At 33.5% G+C, this 23084-nt stretch overlaps 1 protein-coding gene across 8 annotated transcripts in view; it reads left to right on the plus strand.

The window, feature by feature from the left end:
* sv (paired box protein shaven) overlaps positions 1 to 22672 on the plus strand; it is a 32485-nt gene extending 9813 nt beyond the window's left edge. Inside the window, exons 1-10 of one of the 8 annotated variants that reach the window (XM_086826381.1) lie at positions 171 to 931; positions 6101 to 6266; positions 7780 to 7977; positions 12774 to 13261; positions 16428 to 16513; positions 17524 to 17785; positions 17938 to 18039; positions 19053 to 19469; positions 20544 to 20651; positions 20958 to 22672. In XM_086826381.1, coding sequence (XP_086682507.1) covers positions 877 to 931; positions 6101 to 6266; positions 7780 to 7977; positions 12774 to 13261; positions 16428 to 16513; positions 17524 to 17785; positions 17938 to 18039; positions 19053 to 19469; positions 20544 to 20651; positions 20958 to 21121 — 2046 coding nt within the window. In that variant the 5' untranslated portion in view covers positions 171 to 876 and the 3' untranslated portion in view covers positions 21122 to 22672. Of the gene's footprint in view, positions 1 to 170; positions 932 to 6100; positions 6267 to 7472; positions 7720 to 7779; positions 7978 to 12773; positions 13262 to 16427; positions 16514 to 17523; positions 17786 to 17937; positions 18040 to 19052; positions 19723 to 20543; positions 20652 to 20957 lie in introns of those variants that run through there. The other 7 variants (XM_086826380.1, XM_086826382.1, XR_015270262.1 and 4 more) reach the window with 7 other exon arrangements.
* Positions 22673 to 23084: the final 412 nt, after the last annotated feature.

Here is a 23084-nt window from a genome sequence, read left to right on the forward strand (position 1 = left end):
TGGATTGGTTGGCCGAAAAAGCATCCGCAGCAGATGGAGATACTTACCGTTCTCCGTTACCGACTCTCTCTCTCTCCTGTTCTGAAATTCTGATATTTGCGTCTCTATCTTCATTGGTCGGTTCGCAGAGTCTCCTTTGTGAGATGACAGACACAGGCGTTACGGGGTTTGAGACGTTACGGATCGCTGGTTGGTGTTGGTTGTTGGGAAGCGTAAAAAACACCAAGGACCACGAAACGCCCGCGCGTGCACACGAAAATATAGATAAGAATAAGTAAAGGCGATGCGCAGAATCTCTTGCGGCTAAACAGTAAACTGTGTGGAAAAAATGGTTAGCAATATTTTACGGCAGGCAGCCCAAAATGAAAGAGAAAACTAATTTCTGTAATAAGAAAAACACAATAGAAGAAGAATGAAAAGCCAAGAATAGGTTATAGAACCGATAAGGCTCGGTGCTCTTTTTACTTTTATGCAAAGAAGTTTGCGACAGAAACGGAAAATCAAAACTCTCCGCGCTCTCTAGGACATCGCCGTAACGTCAATCAGAACACTCGTTCGCAGGAGGATTTCTTTTGGCTTGTATCTCGTATCTCGGCATCGATTACAGGTTCGGGCTCACCATCATCGGTTGCGGTTACGGTTTGCGGTTTGCGGTCACGCTTACAATTTAACGCTTACACCCGAGATCGACAAAAATACCAGAAAAAATTATGTTCAAATAACATCAAATAAAACAAAATAGTGCTGAAAATGGAAATCAAAATGATATAGTGATTTGTGCTCGTACTACACGTTTTCAGATTTTGTGATAGTAAATTTAAAAATAAATAATTCAATACAGTAAAAGTTTCAATTTATATTAAAGCGAATCAAAACATGGACTTATCCACGGCCTATCGATACAACCAAAATATGATGGAATATTATACATGTAATAATACTATATACAAATACATAGCATACATATGTACATCAGTGTAATTGTTTACGCATCTGTTCACAGCACAACTTAAGCTAATCATTATCTACCCAGTGATTTTTCGATAAGTTTGTAGCAGATCTCAATTCCACATAGATCAATTTTTTTTATATATGTATACATTTGTATTTTTTTCAATGTTGTCGCTCTAGCTTTATTTTTGTGTTTGGTTGCAGCGGAATCCTCGTGCAAAATATGATTCAGGGCAATAATTGTTATTGTTTTTCAATTCCCATCTTTCAGTATTTGATTTCGATTTAAAAAAAGTGTTGTTTATTTGTTTAGCAACGGAGTACATCCAGTTAATGAATATTCCAGCATCTCCAGACCCGAGGTCGAGTGAGCTTTGATTTAAACAAAAAAAGAAGCTAACTTCGGCACGCCGAAATTTTCATACATAATTAAATAAAATTAAATTAATTAATTTAAATTTAATAATAATTTAATTCACTTAAAAATATACTTGGCGCTCGCTTCACACGGCGGTTTCATTACTAGAAATTCTCGTGTTAAGCGAAACATGGATTCAGTACATAAATTTAAGAAAAAAATTACTGTTCAAATTTGGTCTGTTTTTATTAAAGTTTCATACATTTTGTTTAAAATTAAGCAAAAGTTATTATGACTTGTGTATGTGCGTTTAATAAATGCATAACGTTCACATTTTCAAAATTTTAAGTTGGTGTTAAATTAGAAAAGTTTCTTCATATAAATAATTAACAGGTTAGAGTTTATAGAAACATAAACATGTTAAAAAGTAAGGAGATCACATGTTTCATAGGCGAGGGCCGATTATATAATATATATATACAGTTTACAGTTTTACATTCACAGTTCTTCGTTTCCCTCATTCTCTAACAATCGTTTGTATAGTTGTCCGATATTCATAAAATTAAATCTGAAGCTCTTGCATAGTTCGAAATAATTACATTTGAAATTATATGCAAATCTGTTAAAATCTCAGTTTTGAAGCTATCTGAATGAAACTTTGTAGTTAGTCTTCTATATACTCTCACTCGTATATAAGTCGGAACGGGCCGGATCGGACCGGATCGGACGACTATATCATATAGCTGCCATTGGAATGATCGGAACATTTTTCCAAAAAAAATTTTAACTTTATCAGTTTTCAATAGAATTGGATCAAATTTGAGATATAGCCAATTTACTATACTCTACAAATTTGCATAAAATTTTATGAAAATCGGACTACTATATCATATAGCTCCCATAGGAACGATAGAGAAATTATTACAATTAAAATTATAACTTTTTCAGTTTTCAGCTGATTTTCATCAAATTTGAGGTATAGCCATTTTATTTAAGTCTTAAATTTTGGGTTAAATTTCATGAAAATCGGACGACTATATCATATAGGTGCCATACAAACGATCGTTTGATGTAGAGGAAAAATGAAAATCTGTGTATGTAAAACTGCAAATATAATGTGTATAGGTGAATGAAATGAAAGCAGGTATTACTTCATTGTTTTTTAACACAAATATATATAATTTTTATTGTATGGATTCCTATTCATAGAAGTTCTATCTGCAAGGGTATATAAACTTCGGCGTGCCGAAGTTAGCTTTCTTTCTTGTTTTCATTTGACAAAGTTTATTGATCCAAGCGCGAAGTGCAAGGGTATTTAAATTGCAGCTTTCTATCTTGTTAATTTCCATTTTAATGTCATATGATTGATATTGATTAGAGTTTATATTGTTATTTCTTTATGTCCAAAATGGATCCATTCCGAGTGACCGAATTGAAACGGCAAAGGGAAACAAACTTTCGCATGCCGAGGTTAGACTTCTCTTTGATTTTTCGTGTCTAGGGTTCTCGTTATATTAAATGAACTAAAAAGGACAACACCAATTTCGTATTTGTTATTTCTATATTATTAAAAGTCAATAGATACTTTGTTAAATTGACAGTTCAGTTTTCCGTAACAATATCCCTTGTATTTCTTGTGTGCGAAACCAAACAATAGTCTTTTGTTCATAAATTCACAGCAGTTTATATCCTGCTGAGCGAAGGACTATTCGATGTTGAAGTAGTTTTTGGAAGTGTGTTTGAGATTTACTATTCAGCTGTTTATTGTTAATGTCAGTCCCAGTCGCGAATTTGAAAAAAGCAATTCAGAATAATTGAAAACATCAAGCCTAAGCCAGACTTTCATTTCGAAAAGTATATTTTTGAGTATGCGAATCGTATAAACAGCGAAAATTCCGATAAAGGGAATAAATAGAACTCCATGGGTAGATCGTTTCAGCTGTTGATACTGATAAAGAACATTTATATTTCATAGAAAATCCTTCGGAACGCCAAAGTGTGTTACCCTTACACATTGAAATTTGATTACTAGGAATTAATGCAATATAAATTGGATATATTTATGTTAAAAAACATTGCTTTTAATCCATTTACCTATACATATTACATTTACAGTTTTGCACTTTCCTCTATTTTTAAGATCCTTTGTATTGCAGCTACATATGTATACGATATAGTAATATAATATACATATATATGGGTTAATATAAAATGGCTATATAAATAATTTGAAAAAACTATGTTGAAAACTGAAAAAATTATAACTTTTTTTCTAAAAATTTCCGATCGTTCCTAGGGCAGCTATACGGTATAGTCGTCTGATCCGGACTGTTCCAACATATACATGTATTTACGAGTAAGAGTTCAAAAAGACTAACTGCAAAGTTTCATTGAGATACCTTGAAAACTGAAGAGCTAGTTTGCGAAGAAACGGACCGACGGACCGACGGACAGACGGACATGGCTAGATCGACTCGGCTGTTGATGCTGATCCAAAATATATATGTACTGTAGGTGGTCGGAGATGACTCCTGCACTGCGTTGCAAACTTCTGATTAAAATTATAATACCCTGCAAGGATATAATGGTTTCATCGAGCAAGATTCTAAACAGTAAGGGGTACATTTTCAGCTTTTTTAAATTCCATTATCCGAGTAATTATTTTTGGAACAACATCAAACACAAAGATAAAGCCACAACACAAAGATATGCCGCGTTTTAAAAATTAAAACACTAAATGAAAAACATACTGTGCAAGGCGAGGCAAAGGACGGCGAGGAAGGCAATGGCAAATGGCACTTGTGTTTCCACCCCATTTACATCCTGTCACTTCTCTGTGGGATTCTCAATTATTTCATTAATTTGCTTTTGCGGTACCAAGAAGGCTGTGTTCCTTAATTACTGGATTGAGTTCAGACAAACGGGAGGATATACACATATTTAAAAAATCCATTTTATTTTGTAATTATTTTTATTGTACCTATCTAAAGAATAGTTGTCAAAGTTTTACATCGATCAGTAAAATCGGTAAATAATCAGTTAAGCTAATGTATTCGCCGCTATATAGCTTAAGGCTTATTTTAAATGCCTTTTGTCAATTAACTCTTATAACATGGCCTTGTCCTTAATGCTCTTAATAATTTCAAGCTCTTCTTGCCAGCTAGAAAAAGCGGTGCATGAACACAGTGCTTTTATCTTTTAAATTTCCCTCCATCTTTAAAAATATTCAAATTATTTTTTCGCTCGCTCAATCACAACTGTTTTTTTTTTTTGATCCGGCAACGCTTTTCATTTTTCGCTAGCAACATTTCGTACCCGCCCAAGCGAGAGATGTTCCGTTTTTTTTTATACGGAGTTTTGCAACTTGAAAAATATTTATTTTAAGTTAGCACCAAGCTTAAATAAGTCATGGGTAGCTTAATGGTTGATGTATGGGCATCATTAATGCATATATCTTGTATACCCTTGCAGGGTATTAAAAGTGTAGACAGGAGATTACAATGCAGTGAAAGAGCCGTTTCCGACTATTCTTGATCAACATTCGACGGTGTCGGCCATGGCCATGTCCGTCCGTCTGTCTGTCTGTTTCTACGGAAACTCTGAATTTTCTGAATGAAACTATCGAACTCGAAAATTAGGTATTGAATAGTATTTATTTGTGGACGATTTGAAATATAAGTTAAAATTCAAATACATAAATTTTGAAGAATAAACAAAAATAGTAGTCATCCGACTTTCATGCAATTCAACGAAGTTCTAGAATAATGGAAATATCTCTCAATTTGATGAAAATTTATTAGTTGTTTGTTATGATATAGTCTTCCATTCCGGCCCATACTTACATATACATATACAAGGAAGAGTATATAGAAGACTAACTGGTAAAAGTTTCATTCAGTTCAAAAATCGAAGGGGAGATTTTTAGAGTCGATAGTATCAATGGTAGCTTATGATATAGTCATAAAAAATGCCCATATATCAGGGTACAAGTAAAATATGTTGAGTTATAATTATTTAAAATTAATTACCCGATCGATCCTATCTATGACAGTTATATGATATACTCGTCTGATCTAGCCCATTCCAACTTCAATGCTAATGATAACACTATCTATACTTAAATATACAACATTTTATAAAGATAGCTTCAAAACTAAAAGACTGGTTTCAGTACTATATATCAAGATCAAGAATATATATGTACATACATATGTACATACTTTATAGAATCATAAAGCCTTTCTGCTTTTCTTAATTTAAGTCCTGCCTTAATTTAAGGGAGAAGTTTATAAGACCACGGAGAATTCGACCAAAAAATTGTGAAGAAAAATCTCAAACGTGTGCCAATTATCTACCGTTCACACTTACCCATAAATTTGCCAAGGAAACTAAACTAAACTCGCGCGACTTGGCATTACTCCATTTAAGATTAACTTTCTTAATAAACGTGAAAAGCATTGATTTCATAGATATTTTAGGTAAACTTAGTTATAAATGTAGATTTTGAGTTATCGTGCCCACCGAATTTCAGAATTTTTTAATTTTATTTATCGACCTACGTTCTTATTATTTCGTATATTTAGAATCGGACAATGCAAATCTTTGTCCCAATATTCTAATGTTGCTTTACGTTCAAATAGTTGAACTTTAAACTACTTGTAAAGGTTTCTGTGTTATGCTTGAAAGTGTTTTTTCTCTCATAATGATAAAATATACTTTAAATACATACAGTTAAAAATGAAAAAACTGTTTAAAATTATTCCTACTAAATACAAATTTATTTATCAACAGGTCACGGAGGAGTTAATCAATTGGGAGGCGTATTCGTTAACGGTCGTCCTTTGCCCGACGTCGTACGCCAGCGCATTGTGGAGTTGGCTCATAACGGCGTCCGTCCCTGCGACATATCACGACAGTTACGTGTGAGCCATGGCTGTGTGTCCAAGATACTATCGAGGTAATTTGGAATAATGAAGAACAAAATGACTTGGGGGGACTACCAATCTTTAATTTAATGTATGTTCGATTTTTTGTAGTCTTCAAGTATTAGATGTTAGATAATAAAGAAGTCTGACGATTCTTTATTTTTGAGACGCTTGGGCGCGGTGCATATTTCCAAGCAAGATATCCACATTAAAGTAAATATTGTTTATAAACTGCCGCCTATACTATACCCTTGTGTTGTATTATAATTTTATTAAGCAGTTTCTAACTTACTGATGGTAGAGCAAATTAGATTACTATACCACACACTTCGCTGTAACTGTAAGACAGTAGTTCAAATAATTATAGGTAAATGTAATGTACATTACTTCGTTGTTTTTCTCTTCATATTGATTTGTTATTTATGCGATTTAAAATAATGTTGAAATTGAAACAAAAGCAAATTATTACAATAATATTTTATACTGTTTTATTAGTTTTCTTTTTGTCTAACTCTTCCTTTCTACGCAATATAGTCTCTCAGTCTCTCAAAGCTGCCTGAACCCTGCAGTACCATTCATCAGTAATTCATCAACAATCAACGATTCATCAATATGTCATCAACAATTCATCAACATTTAGGTCGAAAATATTTTATGTGGTCCTTTTTTATGCACTTAAAAATATAATTCGCTGTTAATTGTATAATCAAGTTCGTAATTTTTAATTTTTACTTTTAGTTTTTCCTCGCATAAAATAATTTTCATATAATTTGATTATTTTCATATGCTTTTACTGCTATACCAATAACCCTATATATTGCTCTATTTTTACTGATGAAAGGCTTATGTGTTTCGGCCTTATTTTCATCAACGTTTCATCAACCGAGAGCAAATCGGGCCGGGTTTGACACGATTGCCGCCTGAGAGCGTCATCTCAGTAGAAGTCGCAGTCGGCACGTTGACGAATTGTTGATGACAATGGCCTATTGATGTCATGTGGTACAGCAGGGAATAAAACAGCAGTTAGTCTTCTATATATTCGGACTACTATTTATTTACTATGCCATAGGAATAATCGACAAATTTTAAGAAAAAATTAGAACTTTGCATTTTTCAATTTATTACTATCTGATTTGAGATATAGTCATTTTGTATGAGACGATCGTAAAATGTAGAGGAAAATTGAAAACTGTCTATCTATAAGTAAATGTAACGCAGTTAGCTTCCCTCCTTGTTTCATTTGCTTCTGTAATTGAAAACGTGAAAACTAAATTGTGCGAAAATTATTATACAAGAGCTTTTAGTCATACTCACAATTCTAAAACAAAATTTTAACAAGTTGGGCTCTAACTCACGACTGTTAGATTACTATTCCATTACTCAATCTCAGGAAAATCAAAAAGGCTCACGAAAACGGCAGATTCGTTTTGATTTAAAGAAATATGTGACGGCAAATTGAGGGCAGAGAAATTGGTTTAAGATAGAGTAACGATAAGTACAACAACTAAATTAATTAATTCATATATAATTTTTTTTTTTTTTCAGATATTATGAGACTGGTAGCTTTAAGGCCGGCGTCATTGGCGGTTCCAAGCCAAAGGTCGCCACACCGCCCGTTGTGGACGCTATTGCGAATTATAAACGCGAGAATCCAACAATGTTTGCCTGGGAGATCCGGGACCGGTTATTGGCCGAGGCAATATGCTCACAGGATAACGTTCCAAGTGTTTCGTCAATAAATCGGTACGAAAAAATATCTTATTTTCGTCAACAATATACATAGCAATAGGGGAAGTAAAATTCGACTAAGACAAATAGGGACTACATTAAAAAAAACAAGAAAGGAAGCTAAAGTCGGCACGCCGAAGTTTATATACCCTTGCAGATAGAACTTCGATGACTAGAAACCAATACAATTAAAATTATATATATTTATGTTAAGAAACAATGGAGTTATGCCTGCTTTCATTTCATTCACCTTTTCATATTATATTTACACCTTTACATTTCGCCTTTTCCTCTATATCCTCGTTTGTATTGCACCTATATGATCTAGAAGTCCGATTTTCGTAAAATTTAACACAAAATTGTAGAATAATATACATATTCAAATGGCTAAATCTCAAATTTGATCAAATTCTGTTTAAAACTGAAAAAGTTAGCATTTTTTCGTAAAAATTGTCCGATCGTTCCTATGGCAGCTATATAATATAGTCGTCCGATCCAGCCCGTTCCGACATATATACGAGTGAGAGTATATAGAAGGCTAACTACAAAGTTTCATTCAGAAGGCTTCAAAACTGAGAGACTAGTTTGCGTAGAAACGGACAGACGGACAGACGGACATGGCTAGATCGACTCGGCTGTTGATGCTGATCAAGAATATAAGTATGTATATACTTTATATGGTCCGAGATGACTCCTTCAAGGGTATATAAAAATTAGAAATATTGGGGAAAGGGAAATAGGAATTGCGACGTACAATGATACACAGATTACAACGGATATACGCATGTCCGTTCGTGTCTGTTTGTTTGCTGTCATTGTCATCCTGCTAAGTTCGGCTTCCGTTTCCGAGTCCAGAACATCGTCGTACTTTCATGACTTTACATGTTTGTAAGGACATACATACATATATATTTCCAAATACGAAATACGCGAAAGCTTTCAGGCTAATAAAAATATCGTAAGTAGTTTTTAGCGTTCATAATTGTGGCACAATGCTTGACACACGACCACAACGCCGACCACTTCGAGTTTCCGGTCGACGGAGAGTAGCTTTATTACCGAAATCGTTTGAATATCTGAATCCAACTGGCCACGTGGCCGAGTGTTCCGTCGACAGTGTCGCTGTCCCACATTGCCGCCTGTTATTTATATGCATTTCCGCTTTAAGACCATTTTTTTTCTCTTTTGGAAGTCATTAACGGGCGAAAGGATGCTTCCAAAAAAGTCATCATTTCTTAGAACAACTCAATTTTTCTTTGATCTTAAATGTTTTGCTTTAAATCCCACTAAGTTTTATATATTTATGTTAACAAAAAGACAAAGTAATACCTAATTCCCTTACGTTCATATACATATAATAGTAATAGTTTTACATTCACAGTGTTTTTCTCTATATCTAACGATCGTTTGCATGGCAGCAAAATGATAGTGTCTCCCGATTTTCATAAAATTAAAACCGAAATTCTAGAATAATATGAAATGGCTATATCTCAAATTGCAGCTCCGATTTTCATAAAATTTTAAACAAATTTCTAGAATATTACAATGATATTGTCGTCCGATCCGACCCGTTCCGACTTACATATATTCGAGTAAGAGTATATAGAAAACGAACTGCAAAGTTTCATTCAGATAAGGTTTGACCTTAAGTTCAATAATAATTCAGTTTCTACGCAAACTAGTATGTCAATTTAAAAGTCATCCGAAGGAAACTTTGTAGTCGGTGTTCTACTCTCACTACTATTTTCATACATGCATTTGTAAGTCAATGCAGAACTGTAAATATAATAATATATATACATAATATAGTTAAATATAATTAAAGTAGGCTTTACTTCTTTGTTTTTTAACATAAATACATATATATATAATGTATATTGTATTAATTATTAATGATTTAATGCACTCTGCAAGGGTATACAAACTTCGTCCGAAGTTAGCTTCCTTTCTTGTTTTTAAATGCTTGAGTAGAAATGCAGGTCTCTTGGTGTACCAAAAATGATCAAATTCATGTAAAAACAAACGAACAAAAATATGATAAGCTTTTCAATCGTCAAACAACATTTAAAATATATGTTGTTAAAGAAACCGTGCAAAACAGATTTAATTTCTATTACGAGAATTCAAAAGTAAATATTTCTATCAAACAAATTCCTTTAAAACAAAGGTCTTTTATCAGCGTTTCGAATTTGAAACTAGTTAAAACATTTTTAAAATCAATTTTTAATTTATTTAACCGTTACTAAAGATCTTATTAGTAATTTTTGGAGTGGAAAGTTGATCGTCTTTTTTTCTCGCCTGTTAAGAGGTGTTTCTGTTTGATAATTAAACCCAAAATTAAAAGCTTTGTTGTAGTTTAATACAAGCGACCGTTTAGTCGCTTTTTCAATTAAAAAATCAGCTGCATCTCAGCAATTTGAAAACTAAGTGTCATACATATTTTTAAATTTAATCGAAATCGGTTGACAACATCCGATCTAAAACATGGACTGACATATTGCACTTAATATCGAACATATTGTGTCATCAACAAATAGACAAAATACTGCTATTTACCAACTTTTCTTACATCTTTAGAACTATATTTTTAAAAGGTAATTGAAAGTTTTGCCAAGCATTGAAGTATTGAGTTATACATGTACATATATCGGTCTTAGCATTGAAATGTCGATATTTTCCCATTGCAATAATAATTGTAAAGTAATATCAAATGCAACGTATTAAGACAAGATGCGGCAATATGTAAGAATCTTGTATAATTTTAAATACCGAATACAACAAAATTCTCTCTAATAGCAATTGAACGATAAACGTAGATTAGATAAAATGTAAGTACAATTGGCAGGTTTTCACTTTCGAGGACACCGAAGGCTGTCAATTCTAACTGCTCACTGGCTAAGACTTTTCGAGTTCTGGGGTTGGGATTTTCGAATATATGTATGTATATTGTACCTTGTGGAACGGGGACAGTGCACACAATCGAGACATATGTTTGGGATATGCGGAGAAGCCGTCTCTGCACAGATGTACGTTGGGAAGGCAAAAAGGGGCTGGATAATAAAACTAAAATTGGTTGAGTGCTATGTGAAAGTCACTTTATTAAGTGTTTGTCTCCTGGGGAAACTCTATTGTGAATGCTTCGTGAATCTCTTAAACCTCTTCTGTCCTATTACATACCAAAAAGTGGCAAATGGGGTTGGGGCAGATCTGCGTTCAGCACACAAAATTTTGATTCGATTGAATCACCGCTCATCGCCCTAATCACTACCCAAGTGCCATCACATCACACATTGCTAACATTTTCGCATTTTCGTATTATGATTTTTTTGTTTTGACTTCATTATACTAGCGAATTACCCCCACGGCTTTTGCGACTTATGGTATCATCATCGGTCACATGTCAACTTTGCAGGGTTGTACTTCCCGAGTGGTAATGGTAATATGAATCGAATTGATTCTGAATGGCAGCACGTGTCGGGTGCCGTCGGTGCTGGGTGCGGTTGAACATTCAAAAATTTTAATTCCCATTTGACTGCTAGGCTACAATGTATACACTTAGACATTTTCGAGGTTTAACAGTGGGAGCATGCGTCTGAAAATAAAAAAAGGGAACAGCTATAGAGATACGAACAAGGTATAGCCTAAAATCTGGAAGAAGAAGTTTTGTGTACTATTCTCTTCTACTCCTGTGACTTAAGTAGCCGAATTGGATTAGGGGGTGACACCTGACCCCTGTGTGTGTTCATTATTTTTTAGTATCGGTTTTAGCTTCATTCAAATCGGACTACTATAGCTATAACTTCCATAGGAAATGAATAGATACTAATTTTAACTTCGCTTCAGTCAGAAGTTTGCAACGCAGGGAAGGAGCCATCTCCAACCGCATAAAGTATATATGTACATACATATGTATGTATATTTCGATCAGCATCAACAGTAGAGTCGATCTAGTCGTGTCCGTCTCTCTGTCCGTCCGTCCATTTCTAAGCAATCTAGTCTCTCAGTTTTGAAGCTATCTGAATGAAAGTTCACAGTTAGCCTTCTAAATACTCACTGGAACTGAAAATAGAAAATGTATTGGTAAATGTTACAAGTAAACTGCAACTGTATATAAACTTCGGCATGTCAAAGTTAGTTTCTGTTCGTGTTTTCACTTAGTTCACCGATCGATTCGGTGACTCTGTGTTATATGTATGCCCTGTGATTTTCTATACGATCTGAACTTTCATTAGCTAATCCTCAAATAAGTTGTATTTCTAGTTAGAAGTTTGCAACGCAGTGAAGGAGACATTTCCAACCTTATAAAGTATACATATCCTTGATAAGCAAGAACATCCGAGTCGATACACGAACTAGTCTTTCTGTTTTGAAGCTACATACAAATGTGCATAAAAGTTTGCAGTAAATCGTCTAAATACTCACATACATTCATGCTGCCATAGAAACAATCGAAAAATGTTTAGAAAAATATTACGAGTTTTCCAGTTTTTAAAAAATGTTCATCAAAATATTAAATTATTCCAGAATTTTGTTTAAAATTTTATGAGAATCGGATGACAAGTTCATACAGCTGCCATAGAACCGATCTTAAAATATAATATAGATTTTCAATGGTGAAAGAATTATGTAAAATGGGCCACTAGGTTTTAAGTTTAGTCGTAAATAGTACATTCGTTCCTTCATACATTTGTAAGTCAACATTCATATTATGTATGTTTACATTTGTGTGTACTCACAAAAAAGAATACTAATCCTAGCTTTGTAATAGTAGTATGAGACTATATAAAAGTTACCAAATTTTGCTTTTTTAGAATTGTTCGCAATAAGGCCGCGGAAAAGGCTAAGCATGTGCATCATCATCACCAAAATCAGCATCATGTGCCACAGAATCTCGGTCATAATATTACCACAGAGAGTCTCGATAGTAGCACCGGTACAAATGGTGGAGATCCGATTCCACAGGCCTCAAATAATCCCAGTGCTAATCAAAATTGCGGTACTAATAATAGTAGTGCTAACTCCAATCCCTCAATACCCATTCCCATTTCCGCTCCCGATTCCTCTGTCCCAGTTCCTATAATCTCAATCCCGATCCCCAATGATGCCGCAGCGAACGGGACAGCAACTGAACAACGCAACACCACGGGATACAGTATAAACGGAATTTTAGGGATTCAACATCATGCTCATCACTCGCACAACAATAACAACAACAACAACAACAACAACAACAGTATCAACAATAACAATAATGCAACACCAGATCCGAATTGTAAACGCAAAAGAATCGAAGCCCATGGTAAGTAATTATTTTTCGAATTTATTTAGTTTTGAGAATATTTTAAATTTTTATATAATGTAATTACTCCTCAAGGCTATATACATACCTGCTAAGTATCTGTTTATGTACATACAATCCCCACAGTTTTGTTACACAGGTCGACAAATTTCGAGCTTATTTTTTTATACGGACCATGACGTTTTTAATTTCTTTTATGCCTGCTTCTGCATAGAGCAATTTAATAAAGGAATTTTCAACAACAACAAATAAAAGATGCTTGGCTGTGGCTCTGAAATAATTGTGAATTTGTGTAAATACTATTGACCAGCCAAGTATAATCTTGATCAGCATCAACAGCCGATCTAGCCATGTCCGTCTGTCCGTCCGGCCATCTGTCCGTGCGGCCGTTTGTCCTTCTGTCCGTCTGTCCTTCTGTCCGTCTGTCCTTTTCTACGCAAACTAGTCTCTCAGTTTTAGGGCTGAATATAAAAATATGCAGATAGTCTTCTACATACTCTCTCTAGTATATACAGGCCGGATCGGACAACTATATGATATAGGTACAAAGCTTTAATAGAAACGATAGAGAAATTAACGCAACTAAAATTAAAACCGCTCTTGTTATACCCTTGCAGGGTATAATAATTTCATCTCCGACCATTTAAAGAATATAAATTCTTGATCAGCATCAGTAACGAAGTTAGCTTCCTTTTTTGTTTTACCTGAGTCTTGTAGGCCTATGTTATGGATAAATACAGAACAGTTCGCACACATTTTGGGAGGGTAGGAATTTATTTTCTTTTATTTGACTGGTGACTATATTTTTCGGACAAATAGCTTTCAGGCACTTTGCCGCCAAAGAGGGTAGAAACTGGCCATAAGATCAAAATCTGAAAATCATTAAGTAGAACGCAGTGATTTTGCGGTAAGATAATAACACATTTCTTAAATGTCTGTCAGTGAAATTATCCGGGTGTTTCATAAACTACAGCGTTCAAATAGTAATTCGATAAACATATGTATGAATATGGAAGAGATATAAAGTAAAGTTTAATTCAAATATATTTGTTCAAATAAGTTTTATAATAAAATGTTCTTGTTTTAAAAGTTTGCAACAAATGCCAACTGTTTACATCTATAAAATGCTCTCTTCTTAAGCATACATATACATTATTTTACTTCTGATTGTGTTTTTTTAAATATATCATTTCTAGTTTATTTATCAATCCATTTTGAAATTAAAATTGTTTGATTATATCCAATAGTTGGTATAATAACCGGAGAATGTACTCATTTTCAAGTCATGTTTTTCCCGAAATCTGGTCTCATAAATCCCCTCGGAATTCAACTGCTGTTCGGTTTTTGTGGCAATTTGTTCGAGTGAAAATTAGATATCTCGAAAAAGAGAATCAAGGGATGTTTGGCAAATGCATCCAAAAATGCCCATATGCCCTAAATCAAAAAGGTGAAAGTGAATCATTATCATGGATGTGATTACTTCAAAATTGAGCGACCCCCCAACAGGCAAATAAATAAAGCTATTATTTTTTTATTCCGCTTACCTATTATTATTATCGTTAAAAACAAACTAATATTGTATTCTTACAAGATTGGATATAAAGCAAAAGTGGAAAATGCGTGTGTGGTACCCTTGCAGGGTATTATAATTTTAATAAGAAGTTTGCAACAAAGTGAAGGAGACATTTCCGACCCTACAAAGTAAATAATTTATCGATCAGCATAAACAGCCAAGTCGATTTAGTCATGTCCGTCTGTCCGTCCGTCGCTCCGTCCGTCTGTCCGTCCGTCTGTCTGCTTTTACGCAAACTAGTCTCTCAGTTGTGAAACTGTAAATGCAAATATAGTATGTATAGGGAAAAGTAATAAAAATAGGCATTACTTTTTTTATTTTTAACTTAAATATATATAATTTATATTGTATTAATTATTAATAATTGAATTGAATTCACCAAGAATATACAAACTTAGCTTAACTTTCTTTCTTGTAATTTATGTTTTCACCGCCGACGGTCATGAACTCACAAATGCACTTAAGCGGCACGTGACGAAAACCTAACATCACATTATATGAAAGTGGATTACTAAAAACAAGAAAGGAAGCTAACTTCGGCCCGCCGAAGTTTATATACCCTTGCAGACAGAACTTCTATGACTAGGAATCCATACAACATAAATTATATATATTTGTGTTAAGTACAATGAAGTAATTTCATTTCATTCACCTATATTCACGACATTATATTTGCAGTTTTACATTCACAGATTTGTATTTTTCCTCTACATATAACGATCGTTTGTATGACACTTACATATATGATATAGTCCTCCGATTTTCATAAAATTTAAGACTGATATAAAATGGCTATGTATATCTCAAATTTGATGAAAATCTGCTGAAAACTGAGAACGTTAGAATTTTTAATTGAATTAATTTTTCGATCGCTCCTATGGGAGCTATATGATATAGTAGTCCGATCTGGCCCGTTTCGACATATATATGAGTGAGAGTATAAACTACAAAGTTTCATTCAGATAGCTTTAAAGCTGAGAGACTAGTTTGCGTAGAAACGGACAGACGGACAGACGGACAGACGAACAGACGGACATGGCTACATCGACTCGGCTGTTGATCCTGATCAAGAATATATATACTTTATATAGTCGGAGGTGCCTCCTTCACTGCGTTGCAAACTTCTGACTGAAATTATATTACCTGCAAGGGTATAAAAATCTATTGTAATCTAATTTATTATATTACCTATTATCTATTATAATATAATTTTACCATAACATTTATATACATATATATGTGTGTTATGTATATATAAACATATATTATTGATCAGCATAAACAGGCGGGTGGACCCAAACTAGTCTCTCTGTTTTTGAGCTATCTGATAGTTTTATTTATATTTCCATTGGTTGAAACAGGAATCATTTTATTACTTCGTTCAAACATTTAGGAGAGCTTGGGACAATACAAAAGGTTCTGTGCTTTCTACATTCAAATATTTCATAAGTTGATAAAATGGTATAATTACAAACTCGAAGGGTATAAAAACGTAGGCGTCCCGAAGATAGCTTCCTTTCTTGTAATAATATATAATATAATATATGTATAGTACATAAAGTATACAGTATATATTTAAAATTTTTATTTTAGATGAAAACCGAGACACAAATACCAATTCCGAGGATGAAGGAAAACGTCAGCGGATGGGCTATAGCGGAGACCAGCTTTATCAAAATGTAAGTGGTTTTAAGGTCTACTGGATCCAAGGTTTGGTTCGGTCATATCTTTAAGTTTAGAAACCTTCTAAGGCATTATCTTTTTTAGGTTTTGGAGTTTATAAGTCAGGTAGAGATGCTTGAGGTGGTGTCGAATCAAGCGAGTCCGAATTAAGCAATCAATCCTTTCCTGATTGAAGTACTTTATTGGCAATGCCTAATTGGAAATTTATTTGACGCATGTGTTCATTCTCTGTCAACTATTAAACATCAAAACACAATGCGCATATACCACTTTTTGAACGGTGAATAATTTTGTATAGTTCCAATAAGATATCAGACAGATCAACACCGCTCTTATGCTTATTTAGCAATACACGATAGCAGGATGTAAAACTTATATCACATCGTTCTCCGTTCGACCTCAGTTGGATACTTTAGTTATTGTAACAGCGACAAGCAATCAAATTATTTGAGATCTCCAAGATCTCTCTTCGAGGTCATAAGATCCTCTAATCAATCAATTTTTAAGGTGGTTAAGGTTCGCCAATATAAAGACAGAAAACGTCTAATGGACCAGTCCTCTTAAAAAGAGCTTCTAGAAATAAATAATGGTTCCTAAGTTTTTGATAGACCTGAATTTCATTTCAAGCTTTATTTCTAGCTAAAGTTATGTTTTCGCCTTTTTTGATTTTTTATATATATTTTTTTTATGTATATCACCGACGTTTTCAGTAATTCAGTCGTATAGGAAATAACCTGACTATTTATCCCATTCTATAAAAGCAAAAGTGGCAGTGTAGTTTGTTGTAATAGAATTTTAAATATCTTAAAACAGCTTGGCCTTTATCTAAGCATTGGCTCGCTTTTTCTTAGCACAGTTCGCATCCTTTTTCACATCACCTTTGGCTTCAACCAACATTTTCTGCCATCCCTAATTGAAAGCCACACATTTCAGATTAAAGCGTAAAACCGCAATAAAGTTGTCAAAACTTATAAAGATAATCAAATTTTTTTATTTCACCTCAAAGATTTGGTCTGGAAAATGGTGTATCAAGGATGAGCACAAACTTCTAGCGGAGCTGGGAAACCTAACAACAAGTTCCGGAACCGGAAATTGCGCCACGGCACCCTACTATGAAGCAGCAAATGGATTTTCTTCAGGCTCTCTTCCAGGAGCGGTGCCTGGACATGGGCCATCGGGCAGTGATACGTCCATGCTGTACGATAGTATCGCAACCATTTCACAAAGTCAAGGAACACTATATACGCAAACTATCGGACCATCGCTGGGTAAGTACCGACATTTAAAATTGTTTGTGTGATATTTATTTATTTAGTTGTGAGATGATTTATTTTATCTTATTAGATTTAGCTTACATATTTATTCATTTAAAAAAATAAACATTACGTTTTTGTTTTGTAACATTTTATTTGGTTTATAGGCGGCAGTTCGCTTACCCCTTTAGTTCCAATAAATATGCATGACATGAAGATAAGTACGAATGCAATGCAGGAACAGCAAGCAATTGCTCCATTTTACACAGGTAAGAAAACAGTTTTATTAATCACTTAATAGGAAGTACAGCCAGTATTATAAGGTAGGTTTTTGAACTTTATCAAACTGATAAAATATATGTGGAGACAAGCAAAAGGAGTGCAATGGAACTCCAAAAACCTTCAAATATCACAATAATTGTAGTTTTAATTTAAGCTCGCTTTACTAAGAGATTTTTTGTTTCATATAAGAAATTTGTGTTTGAAACACACATGATACAAAAAAACAACAGGCTTGATAAACAAAAATTGCTTCACACGAACAGTTTTACATATCCAGTTCTGAAATTTCCTTTATAAGTAACGATTGTGTCGATTGCATAATTGCAGCTATATGATATAGTTGTTCGATCCGGCCCGTTCTGAGTGAGAGTTTGTAGAAGACTATCTGCAAAGTTTCATTCATTTAGCCTTAAAATCAAATAAGCTAGTAGAAATGAATTGACGGACATGGCTAGGTCGACTCGGCTGTTGATGCTATTTAGGAATGTATGTATATACTTAATAGGCACGGAAATGACTTCTTTACTGCGTAAATTTTGACTAAAACTATAATATCCTGCAAGGGAATAAACATGTCTCAGAGATGTGAAAAATGTATAATATTTGCAAAATAAATAGATTAATTATGTAATTAATTCCTATGTCAGCTATGTGCTTAAATTTAATATAGTATTGGTGGGAGAAATGTTGACGGACATTTTACATTATCCATTATTTTCTTCGGTCCATATTTAGGACCTTCTTGCAAAATTCCGTAACCTTGGATTATATGAAAATATGTTGAAATGTTTAATTTAGATATGTATATTTAAAACTGAGGGAGTTGCGTTGAAACGAATTGACGGACAGACGGACCAATGACTGGTTCGAGTTGCATATGTCGCATTTTTCTCCCTCACTGTGTTGCAAGCTTCTGACTAAATCTATACCCTTTGCAAGGGCATACAAATCATTTGTTTTTGGACAAAGCCATAAACTTAATTATTTTGTCTGACACCAGCTTTAGCCTTCGACGGTAACTATGCTCCAATGGAAACTAGCTCAAATTCATCGGCAACGACGGGGAACATAGTGTCCTTGTCTGAGATCTCTCTGAATACGAGGAGTCACGCCGAAAATATCAAAGAAACCATTAACAACAACTGTGATCGCGACGGCGAGGGAGAAAAGAATAAGGACTCGAAAAAGCGTATTAATGATGCTGCGGACCTTCAACATGTCTCAGAAGATCAGCTAATGAAAGGAAGTCAAAATTCTCAACAACCAAATACCGTTACCCACACATCCCTAATACTTCTTCAGCCCGGTGGAGGGACTACCTCCGATCGATCAGACATTGAGCCCAATAATCTGCGTAACAATATAAGTCTATATCCTCCGACTGCAGTGCTGCCAAGTTTCAATCACTATTCTGCAGGCAAGTCTCAAGTTTTACCGCACAAAGAGGATGGTCACCTTTGCACTATTGATAAATTGCACACGACACCTGTTATAGAACCCTATTGCAAGCTGCGGGAGCTGTCTGCGAATACTATATTCAATTACCGCAATCAGTCGGATTATTTTAAAATGTAGCTTTAAGATACAGTTGATCGATTCGCAAGATCAAATTCAGTTTAAGGCAAAGGGAAATGGTTAATCAAATAAATATTTATGTTGGCTTTTCAAAGGTAATTAAAATAACTTATATATATAAATATGTACATATATGTATATAAAGTACTATAATAATTTAATGTTTTGGTTCTGGCTTACTTTTTGATTGGTGTATTATTTAATATACTTATTATTTAATACAACTTAGTTCTGACTTGTACCTAAACCCTAGCTCCATGTAGCACTAGTTTTGCAAAAAACTTTCTTAATATTGATACCATGGTGTGAGCACTAATTAAACACGGACACCCCAATAGTTTCCTAAGGTAATAAACCCAATTATAGCATGACTAACAAACAAATAATTGAGAAAACTAAATACAACGAATTTGTTAAACTTTAATTTAAATGTATTATAATTTGTTTTATAAGTCTTGCTTACATTACGAAATGTTCATCATATTGATCAAATTTGAAAGTACTTTCCATTTTCTAAATCGTACATTGAAATATTCGAATGCAAAATGGTTTTGTTTTCTTTTTGGAGTTATTTAATTTTGTATGTATTACTGTAGTGTAGCATCCTAAACGCAATACGTTGCATTTAATCCTCTTGAATCGCTCGACCTCACAAACCACTTCTCACTTATCAAATCGAACCCCTTGCAATTTGCAATTATCTGAAAAAATTACCCACAATCAGTCTTTGCACCAAGGAAAGAAAACTAACAAAACGTCTATATGTTATGCCTTTCATAAGAAAAAATGTTTTCCTTTTTACCGATTTTTATTTACTTTTAATGCGTCTGATGCCGTGTGCGCGGTTCGGGAAATGCCCATGTATAATAATAATTTATTTTCAGAAATTCACAATTTTGAAATTGTTTATTTTTAGGTTGCAGTTCCGTTGTACCCACTTCGGATTACGCTTATAACCCGGCTTACACACAATATGGCGGTGCTTATGGCTCCTATGGTTATGGAGCTGGCGGTGGTTTAATAAGTGAGTAATTAATTATTATTATTTGTATCCAAAAACAGCAGATTGAAGTGAGCACTCTTGCTCTAGGCTAATCCTCCAGCGTGTTCAGTAAGCTTTTCTTAAAGCGTGATATTATTGTTTAGGGAATTATCTCGATTTGTACGGCACACGCGTAGCGACATATCAAAGTTTTATTGATATGGTAATATTGCTTGCATAAAAAGTCTCGAATAAACGCTAAAAACTGTCATCTGTAGTGGTGAACCCTCTTAAGACGCAAAACAAATTTTTAAAGTGGAAATTGTTATCATATTTATTTATTTATAGACTCGTCATATTATTACGAGAGCACCGGCCAAAGTCAGTCTATAAGTCAGGACCTGCGCTCACCTCTCGCGGCAACAAGAGCCAATTCCTTGGCTTCGGCGGCATCGCCAGGAAGTGGAAGTGCTTGCACCAAATCCGAGTCATCTGACATATTCCTGGCTTAAAATTCAATAGCCTCCAAAAACGTAAATTCAAATCCAAATAACCAAAGCCTCGGCAGCTAGCGGAATGTCATAAAAGGTCTTTCAGTATTGTAAACGCCGCTATCTCTTGAACAAAAAAGAAGAATACAAATATTCCATTCTATTGAAAACGAGTTTCTTTAAGTTATAAAAATTCGTTCAAATTGATAATTGTTTGTCGAAAAGTAATATTCAAATAATATTTATTCTTGTTATAAATAACTGTTCGCATATTAATTTTTAATCGTTTTAAAGTATATTCATTTTGTTTAATTCTTTCAAAAATTAAAACAAAAATTTGGCCTATTTTGTATGGAATTAAGCCCAACTTCATTCAAAAATCATGCATTTATTGTTACGTTTTAAGTTTTAGGAGCTGAAACTTAAATAAGGCTGGCACTAATAAGAATGAAAATATTGCTTACGAGAGAGACAGTAGAAATTATCATACCAAAAAAAACCAAAAAACAAATCTAGGCAAAAAAAAAAACAAAACCAAAAAACAAACAAAGTTTTTAAAAAACTTAAAATATTTATTTGTATTTATTAATTATTCATTTATATTTTTTAAAAGCCACAGAAACATATTTTATAACATGTAAAAATTGTACAAAGGCTTGATATTTATTTTGATGTATAACAAGTTTCCAAAAAATTATGCACCAGTAAAATGAATACCTTTTATACATATATACTAACGACTGTAAGAAAAACAAAGTACTGTTGTTCTTAAAATTTGAATCAAATTAAAAGTTTATTTTAAATAAAAACAAGAGAGGAAGCTAACTTTGGCACGCCGAAGTTTGTATACCCTTGCAGATTGTATTTCGATCATTAATAATTAATTCGATATAAATTATATTATATAAATAAACACCAAAGTAACTCCTTCTTTCATTACACTCACCTATACATACTATAATGACAGTTTTACATTTACAGTTTGGCATTTTCCTCTACATTTAAAAATAGTTCCTATGGCAGCTATATGATATAGTCTCTGGATTTTCTGAAAATTAAAGCCGAAATTCTAGAATAATATTAAATAGATATATCTTAAATTTGGTAAAAAAAAGATGGTCAAAACTGCAAACTTCTGAGCATGCAAGGGTATACAAATTAGAGTAAGAGATTCATAATCGCATTATGTGTTATTGTGGCAATGTCAGGATATAATAAAATTCTTATTTAATTTAATTGTAAAAATGTAATATGCTTTGTGATCAGTAGTTATTACCGAATCCTGTGCAAAAAAAAAAAACATAAAGCATTATTAATACTAATTTTTAATAAAACTTATAATAATTTAATGATAATATAAACACACAAAAAAATCAATGTTTACTATTTAATAATACTCGAATCGACTTTGAATCAACAACAATTGTATTTTATGCGTATTAATAGAGCTACGTGTAATCAGGCATAAAAATATAGGCTAAGGTAAGACACTTAAGAATCTTAAGAAAGCACAAACCAAATCTACATATAAATAGAATTGTATCTTAATAAAAATATGATTAAAAACAAAAATATATTTTAGCTGATTTATTTACCACATTTATGGGGATTAATCGCAGAACACGGCCACAAAACATCTATACCATACATGGGCACGAAAAATAACTGACTGAGCCATGCAACTAATTTCAATCTTTCAAGTTTTTTGTTTCGTCCCAGCACACAGCTGTTCAAATGACTTGCAAGTTAAAAAAATACCATATATAATACGATCGTTGGCAGAAAACTCAATGGGCTTATAATTGTTTCTTACAAATGTCGGGAAATTGTTGAAATTTAAAATCACTGACTTAGTTGGCCAGTGATGTTGAACAAAATACATAACATATGTAAATACAAAATACCTGTCGAAGCATGTCATCGGCATGACTGTATTTCATAATATTTGCCAATATTCGACTCCAAAGAATAGAAATAACACCAC

This window comes from Drosophila serrata, unplaced genomic scaffold (genome assembly GCF_035046125.1).
Source record: "Drosophila serrata isolate PLE 108 unplaced genomic scaffold, ASM3504612v1 contig_160, whole genome shotgun sequence".
Taxonomy (NCBI): Eukaryota; Metazoa; Arthropoda; class Insecta; order Diptera; family Drosophilidae; genus Drosophila; species Drosophila serrata.